Genomic DNA, 8829 nt, shown 5'->3' on the forward strand with positions numbered 1-8829 from the left:
AATCGCAGTGTATTGTATTTTAAGTTTTTGGAAAAAAAAATTGGTCTTTTCATTCTTAATATTAGTATTTTGTAATTAAATTAAATTAAGGTTGTGGTTAGTTTTTGTATTGGATGGAAAAGCAATTTACTAAAGATGTTATCATTAGGGTTGTGCAAGGTAATATAGGCATTTTTGGAAAGTTTTAATTCCCTAATAGTGTCTGATAAAAGAAGTTAAGCTATTCGGCCTGGAGTATGCCGTAAAACTGCTTCTGCTTGGCTAAGAGCTCGTCTTCCTCGGACGTAAGGAAACAGGTTAACGGCCCAAGACCCAGAGGCATCTGGCAGGAGTGAAAGCCTGCTCCCTTACGGACCACCAGCGGGTTATTACAGGTGGCGTGGTTTTCCTTGATAACGGTAATGAGTCAAACCGACATTGGCGGATAGCAGCCAGAGATGGATGTCCTCACTGTTGGTTTGACACCTGAGTTTGATAGGTTTTGCCACCTTCGGAAAAAAAAAAAAAAAAAGAAGAAGTTAAGCTACAATTGAATAAAAGAAGTTAAGCTACAATTGAATATAATAGTGTCTTTGATAAAAGAAGTTAAGCTACAATTGAATAAAAGAAGTTAAGCTACAATTGAATATGAGGATAAAGTATAATTTCATTTGTACTTATCTTGGAGTTGACACAAGTCAGTGATAATAAAAACATAAATGATTATATATATTTGTTGAGTTTTAATTAAAATCACTATAAAATATTAATAATCACATTCTCATTGTGTTCAAGTAATTAAAATTAAATATATATATAGAAAGAGAAAGTATATATATATATATATAATGTGTGTTAATGTTTATCTTATTAAAATATTTCAATGGTTAAAAGGAAAAAGTAATTGAAGGTAAAATAATTTAGTTATATCTCATTCAATTTTTAATATAAAATATTAAGAATAATAAATTATTTAAAAGTACAATTTAAACAATGAAAAATTACACATGCTCTTAGTCACAAATTTATTAAACACTAAAAGGATTAAGTTTTTAGACATGTAAATATTTTTACAGGTTTTGCATTCTAAAAAGAGATGTGCATATAATGAGATTTGATCCCTCTCGGCCCTTGGAAGATCATTGGTTAAGATGGATATATACTGGTTTATCCTCAACCCTTCCTCATGATGTTTGAATCTAAAACATGGTGGGGACTAAACCTCACACAAAAAGACTTATCTACATTTCATAAAGTTTTTCTCTAATTATTATTGTTTGAATGTTTGCTAAAAACTTAAAATAAGAATTACAATAATAAATACTATTTACTAACATTGTAAAAATCAAGTATAATAAAGATTTCTAAGAGCCTTGGCCGAAAAGAGTATTATAAGTTATCAAAAGAATACTTATTATGAGTTTAACATGTTAATAGAAAAATTGAATTTAAGTAACCGTGATAATAATTTTCTCCCAACAACCTAAATTGAATCCAATTATAAAATTACACAGACATACGTTATCAAAAAAATACTTATTATGAGCTTAACGTGTTAATAGACAAATTGAATTTAAGTAATGGTGATAACAGTTTTCTCCCAACAACCTAAATTGAATCCAATTATAAAATTACACGGACATGTAATCTAACTAATAAACAAGATGGGTTTTTTTGAAAACATTTTTCCTTGTCAATTTTTTCCAAAATCTATATAGATTTAAGAAAATAGTAAGTTTAAGTTGTTTAATATGATTTTTATAGAGTGTTGAAACCATTTATGTATTTTAAAATACATTTTAAACAATAAGACATCACAATTTTACTAAAAATTATATTGTCAAAATAATTTCATTTATTAGTTAGACTACACAAAATATATATATATATATATATATATATATATAAACTAAATACGTAACATTAAAAAAATTTATTAATAACAATAAAAAGTGTAATAATTAAAATATGTCAAGAATTAATATGTATATCCCGCAATTGGTTTTAGATTGGATAGTTTAGAGAAATGACATTATCCTATTCATTAAATTTTATTAAATTTATAATGAGTAATTTTTTATAATAACTTCAGATCTTATCACTTTAATTAAAAACATATATATTAAATTTATAATAAATATTTTTTTCCAATAATTTTAAATTTTATCGATTTTAATTAAAAACATATATATATAAACATCGAGTAAAAAAATAAAAGAAATTTTATAATTAAATGTTTTAAATAATATCACGGTAAAAATTATATAAATTTGGAGGGCGGACGGAGAGCGAAGCGATTAGGGTTCTGAGAGACTCTGTGACGGCGCAGACTGCAACCCTCTGGATCTACTCAAGAACCGGACCAGGAAACCTGTTGCGCAGCAGCGTTGCAGGGTACTAGGGAGGGAAAATGGAAACTCCGCAGGGGAGGGCGTCAGAGCCCTCCCCCAGCGCAAATATCTCGCTGCACGGTCCTGAACAGGATATTGTTTTCGGATCCATCGACAAGGAGACAATGAATCAAGAGAATAGGTATCAGCAGGGAAACAAAGGAAAAGAAGGAGGGAAGGATAAAGCCAGTGCTGCACAAGGCAATGGGGAGAAACCTGAGGAAGCTCCGAGAGTTTCTTCGACCACATGCAAGCCTATAGCCAAAGAAAGACCTAGAATAGAGCTGCCGGGACACAAGATTGACAAAAGAATAGAATACATGCGGGATCATGCCCTCATTGGGAAGTTCATAGGGTTCTGGCCGACGGAAAGAGCCCTATATGGATGGATTGCGGCGAAGTGGAAACCCAAAGGAGACGTCACCCTGCAGCTAGGGCCGAAAGGCTTCTTTACTGCTATCTTTGTCTGTTTAGAAGACAAATACAGAATCCTGGGAACAGGGCCCTATTTTTTTAACTCGGCGGGACTGTATCTGAGGGAATGGATACCAAGATTTAACCCGGATAAGGAAGATCTCACATGGGCGCCAGTCTGGATTCGAATGTACTCACTTCCGGATGAATATTGGGATGAGGACATTCTCAAAGACATAGGAAATGGATTAGGGGAATACATCAGGGCAGCAGAAGAAACAAAAATGCGCAGGTACACCTCTTATGCCCGCATATGCGTCTTCATGCGACTAAATGAAGCTTTGCCAGAATCGGTAAGTCTCTCTCACTATGATGAAGAATGGGTCCAACCCCTGGACTATGAGCATGTCCCCTTCCGTTGCAGAAAATGCCATGCTCTTGGGCATCTCTTCCGGGACTGTCCGCTGAATGCCAAAGCCAATACTCCTGGTCCATCAGAAGCCCCAACCCAGGACGGCTTCACCAAAGCCCCCAGTCGACGGCGTGCGCACAAGAAACCCTCTAATGGGAATAAACCCCAGCAAAATCATACCCATGGCCCAGCCACAAAGAACAGCTTTGAAATTCTCGCGAATGCCTCTGATGAGCACCCCCCGTTTCCTGAGACTACCCCAGCCCCTCCTTCATCTTCCTCCCCTCCCCCCCCTCCAACAGCCTCCTCATCCAAACCTCAATCTCCCATTATAAATCCTGTAATCCTCATTAATGGTCAGAAGGAAACGGAAGGGAAATGCAAGGATATGGAAGTTGATGGAAAGCTAGACCCCCCACAAAACTCAGAGATCAATACGGAGGAAAGCAATCAAGTGCAACAAATGGAAGAGGAACCAGAGAGCATAGATCTGACTGGTTTAGACATTATAGAGCTGGAAATAGCATGCAAAAAGAAAGCATATGATAGTATACCAGAGAATCAACTCAACAAGCTGGAAGTGGTCATCTCCAGGGCCTTCAATCAGCATCAACTAGGCATACAGCCAGGTAGCCTATGGGACGGAAGCTTACCCCCAAAAGACACCAAGAAGAGAGGAAGAAAGACGGATCTTCAGCGAACGATCGAGATCGGGAAAATCCTGGTGGACTCGGGCAGGTATGCTAAGTTGACGAAGTACTACAAACCCTCCCTCAATAGTTAACCCATGAAGCTGGTATCATGGAATGTAAGAGGGCTCAACAGCCCAGGAAAACTCAGAATGTTAAAAAACATGATTAAAATGGAAAAGCCGCAAATGTGCTTTCTCCAAGAAACCAAATGTAACAGCACAACGTTAGGCAGCATTCTCTCCAAGGCTTGGCCAGGTTGTCGATCGGTCGCGGTGGATGCCTCTGGAGCTTCAGGAGGGTTGGCTATAGCATGGAGTACTCAAGCTATAGCTCTTTCAGATTTTCACGCCTCTCATCACCTCATCCAGGCTGAGTTTCACATCCTAGGTACGAACATCCATGGAAACCTCTCAAATGTATATTTCCCGCAGGATACAGCAAGTAAAATGGCTCTTCTTGATACCATAGAGGTCTTGAACAACAATAGAAGGCACCCGCTCTGGATAATAGGAGGGGATTTTAACATGATCACCAAGCTAGAGGAGAAGACTGGGGGTAGAAATAGAATGGAACAAGAAAACTCCCACTTCAAGGATTTCATTCAGAACACCTCCCTCATAGATATGCCTTTCTGCAATGGAACTTTCACATGGAGCAATCGCAGAGCAGGCAAGCACCAAATTGCATCCAAATTGGATCGCTTCCTCATATCAGACAATGCGGTTCACCTTGGCGGAGATCTCTCAGCAGCTATTCTTCCTCACACGGGATCGGATCACTGGCCGATTGCCCTCCACTGGCAAAGACCAGGCAACCTGACCAGAAGACCCTTCCGCTTCGAAGAGTTCTGGCTCTCGCATCCCTCGTTTAAAGACTTTGTCAAAACTACATGGACATCCTTCAACCCGCCTGAAGGATCCAAGATGTATCAGTTCCAACAGAAGCTCAGGTTTTTAAAAAATCAACTAAAGCGGTGGAACAGAGAAACCTTTGGCAACATATTTAAAGCACAACAAGAACTAAACAGGGAACTAATGGAACTTCAGCAAAGGATAATCACAAAGGGGCACACTGAAGAAACTCTGGAACAGGAACAACGCATCCACAATCAACTGGAGGAAAGGAGGAAACAGGAGGAACTATATTGGAAGCAAAAGTCCAGAATCAGATGGCTGAAGGAAGGTGAGCGAAATACCAAATTCTTCCACAGAACCACTGTTCAGAGAAGAATGCACAACAGCATCCCCTACATCCAAAAACAAGGGGGGATAAGAGTAGAGAAGCACGAGGAAATTGAGGAGGAATTCCTCAATCACTTCAATCAGGTCCATCGAGAGCCTGAAGGAGACAGAAGTCAGGCTATTGAGAAAATAACTAAAAATGTGCCAAGGATCATCACGGAGGAGCATAATGAACTTCTCCTTCGCCCCATTCTGTCTCAGGAGGTGGATGAAGCAATGTCCCAGCTCAAGGAAGGAAAAGCCCCTGGCCCGGATGGTTTTACCACTACTTTCTTTCACACCTTCTGGGAGCTGATAAAGCAAGAGGTCTGGCAAATCGTAGAAGAATCAAGAGCTCTCCACTGGCTGCTTCCCTCATTAAATTCAACCTTCATCGCTCTTATCCCTAAAGAGGAAGAGTCTATTACACCTGACAAGTATAGGCCGATTGCTCTTTGTAATGTCATTTACAAAGTCATATCTAAAGTGATTGCGAATCGGTTAAAGCCCCTCTTGCCCCTGCTTATCTCTCCGGAACAGTCAGGGTACGTGGAAGGGCGACAGATCATGGACGGAATTCTCCTCACGCACGAGATAATACACTCCCTCAAGCAAACCAAGGAGGCAGGTATGATTCTCAAACTAGATCTCTCTAAGGCTTTTGATAAACTCAGCTGGACTTACATACAACAAATGCTTACAGCCTTCGGATTTTGTTCTATGTGGGTCCGATGGATCATGAGTCTAATTACCTCTACGCACTTCTCTATCCTTGTGAATGGCATTCCCTCCCGCCCCTTTAAACCTTCCCGAGGAATAAGGCAAGGGGACCCCCTATCCCCCTTCCTCTTTGTTCTTATGGCTGAAGGTCTAGGGCGTCACATAAAAAATGCCCTCCATTCTCATAAGCTGAAAGGCCTTTCTGTTCACAACACCCCTGCTAATTCCCATCAGCAGTTTGTTGACGACACTATGCTATTTGGCTACCCTTCTGTCCAGGAAGCCTCCTGCTTCAAATCCTTGCTCTCTGATTTTTCCGAAGCCTCTGGTACTAATGTCAACTGCTCCAAGTCGCAGATTTTTTTCTTTCACACTCCTCCCTCTGTCAAGACAGCAGTTACCCGCATCTTGGGTTTTCCATCTGCCACCCTCCCCTCCAATTACCTTGGAGCCCCTCTCACGGTATCAGCCATAAAGCATCCCTCTTGGCGTTCTCTCCTTGAAAAACTCGAATCTCGCCTTAACCTCTGGACTTATAGATCTTTAAATTTAGCCAGTCGGGTCGTGCTCATCAAGTCGGTCCTCCAGGCTATGCCTCTCTATCTATTCTCAATCCTTGCAGCGCCAAAGTGGGTGATAAAAAGAATAAGAAATCTTCAGCGTGGCTTCCTTTGGGGTGGCTCGGCAACTAACCGTAAATGGGCTCTAGTAAAATGGGCCACCGTCTGCACTCCCAAAGACAAAGGTGGCATTGGACTGAGAGATCCAGAGCATAGCAACTCCATCATGAGCGCCAAAATTTGGTGGCAATGGGTCACTAATCCAGAAAAGCCCTGGGTCAAACTATGGACAGCCAAATATGCCAACAACAGACCTCAGGAGGAACTCATCAGATTCACGCCCAATGTCAAAGGCTCGCTCATATGGAATGCAACAAAACAACACTTCCATTTAATTCAAACGCACAGCTTCTGGGAAGTGAGGAATGGCAGAATGGCAAGATTCTGGACGGATGCATGGAACCAGATGCCTAAGCTCAACAGTATTCTGCACCCAGCTCCAGAATTCAACAGGCAGGAGCAGCAGCAAGAAAAAATTCAACAGTTTTGGTTACAGGAAACGGAGAACGGCTTCAGAAAATGGAAACAAGGAAATCAGCTAATCTACAACACAAGCCTTCAAGACGCTGAGCAGCTGGAGAAGGAGCTTCGGAAAAGAAATATCAGACATGACGAAGGAAATGATATCCTTCGTTGGGGATATCTACCAAAAGGCACCTACACTCCTTCAGAGGCGTACAAAATAGTAAGCAATACTACCACTCCGTCTGACCCAATCTGGTGCAAAATTTGGGAGCTCGATTCCTGGCCCAAAGTCTCTTACTTTCTATGGTTGGTAGGTCATAAAAGAATTCTCACCTGGGATAAATTAAGAAGAAGAAACTTTCATGGCCCCTCCATTTGTTATAATTGCCATCATAATGAGGAAACCCTCCAACACCTCTTGGACTCCTGCCCCTTAGCCAATCAGCTATGGGAAAAGGCAAGTTTCAGATGTCAACGAAGATGCAGAATGGAGAACGACATCACTAACTCTTTAAGACAATGGCCTCAGAAACCTTATAAAAGTGAGCTCCTTAACTGTTTATGGAACATAATCCCAGGTCTAATCCTCTGGAGCATATGGAAGGAAAGAAACAAACGAATATTCAAAAACCAATACTCTCCGATTGAGGACATATGGAAGAGGTTTCAGGGGAATCTCAAAGAAACGCTACTGCTCCGTTCCTGGACACAGGAGGATTTTCCCTCTCAAAACAATGAGAAGAGTATCTTAGACAATTGGCAGCTGCAGCTGCCTCAGGAACCTCATAAAAAAAGCCCTACCAATAGCAGCAGCAGCAACAAAGGCAAATGGACCCCCCCCCCCCAAGCAATCCTATAAGCTCAACTTCGATGGTGCCTCCAAAGGCAACCCTGGAATGGCTGGATATGGAGGGATTTTAAGAAATCATGAAGGCACTCTCGTGCAGATATACTTTGGAAACATAGGATGGGATACTAATAACTCAGCGGAGCTAGAGGGACTTTGGCAAGGGCTCACTCTCGCCTGGAATCTCAACCTCCAACCCCTGGTCGTGGAAGGAGACTCCCAGATTCTCATAAACATGGCCAAGCGCATCCAGAATGGATCCCAAGCAAGGAAAATAGCCACTAGCTGGAGGCTCGAAGCAAGGCTGGAGGCTATTGAACAAATGCTTCGCAGCAACAGAGCCATCTCTTTTAATCACACAAAAAGGGAAGGCAACAAGGTTGCTGACCTTCTAGCCAATATAGGAGTGGAAAGCGAGAACACCCTATGCACTGGAAATACCACCATAATTCCAAATATTGTCCAGGCTCAGGAATGCAATGGCCTGGTCCAATGTGACGCTGCTAACCCGGATGCGGGTGATAGGACGAGTGGCAGTGAGGAGCCACATGCCAGACATGTGCTGCCTCGAGTATGAACGGAGAATTCAATGCCTCTCGCCGCCGAGGAGTTAAGGGCTAAGGTGAGATCGCAGGGAATTCAATGCAGCGTCAGGTGAAATGGGGAGACTGCAGAGTGCAGTTATGGAGAACAGGTCTCGAGGGAATGTTGAGAAGTTTAAGAAGGATGAGGGAATGGAGCAGGTTTATGCTCAGAGCTGGGATCACGCAGTTCAGGTTTCTGTTGGCAATTTTATTATCCAGGCTACAGCTCTTGCTGTTAAGGCCGGCATTCAAGGAGCTGAGGGAAGTCTCAAGCTCGGAAATTCTGTTGGTTGCTGTCTCTGTTCTGTTGAGTGTCGTCCCAGGTCTGCTGGGAGCGGATTCAATTCTGTTGGGGGACGTCTCAAGCCGGGAAGGCCTTCCATTGCTGCTCTGCTTCAAGCCACCGGCATTCCTGCAAAGATGGTTAGACCCCGGCAAAGGCTGCTCAGTCGACGAGGTTCTGCTCGAGGAGGTTCTTCTCGCCAT

The 8829-nt window shown here is 41.9% G+C and overlaps 1 protein-coding gene across 1 annotated transcript; it reads left to right on the forward strand.

Annotated features, from left to right (window-relative positions):
• Window positions 1-2389: 2389 nt before the first annotated feature.
• LOC149234689 (uncharacterized) lies at window positions 2390-7560 on the forward strand. The gene is made up of 6 exons (XM_089368345.1): window positions 2390-3136; window positions 3557-3933; window positions 4105-5069; window positions 5151-5735; window positions 5976-7218; window positions 7491-7560. Exons 1-6 carry the CDS (start codon window positions 2390-2392, stop codon window positions 7558-7560), a joined length of 3987 nt encoding a protein of 1328 aa, XP_089224471.1.
• Window positions 7561-8829: the final 1269 nt, after the last annotated feature.

The sequence above is a fragment of the Pinus tabuliformis genome, chromosome 8 (assembly GCF_031772625.1).
Source record: "Pinus tabuliformis cultivar Carrire ecotype Pingquan chromosome 8, CPIR1, whole genome shotgun sequence".
NCBI lineage: Eukaryota > Viridiplantae > Streptophyta > Pinopsida > Pinales > Pinaceae > Pinus > Pinus tabuliformis.

Bases quoted from the DNA above. Each gene is read 5' to 3' on its own strand.
- LOC149234689 (XM_089368345.1), top strand. From the start codon at position 2,390: ATGGAAACTCCGCAGGGGAGGGCGTCAGAGCCCTCCCCCAGCGCAAAT. The intron at 3,934-4,104 runs GTATGCTAAGTT...CAAATGTAACAG, and splicing joins ATCCTGGTGGACTCGGGCAG to CACAACGTTAGGCAGCATTC. The intron at 5,736-5,975 runs GTATGATTCTCA...TTATGGCTGAAG, and splicing joins CAAGCAAACCAAGGAGGCAG to GTCTAGGGCGTCACATAAAA.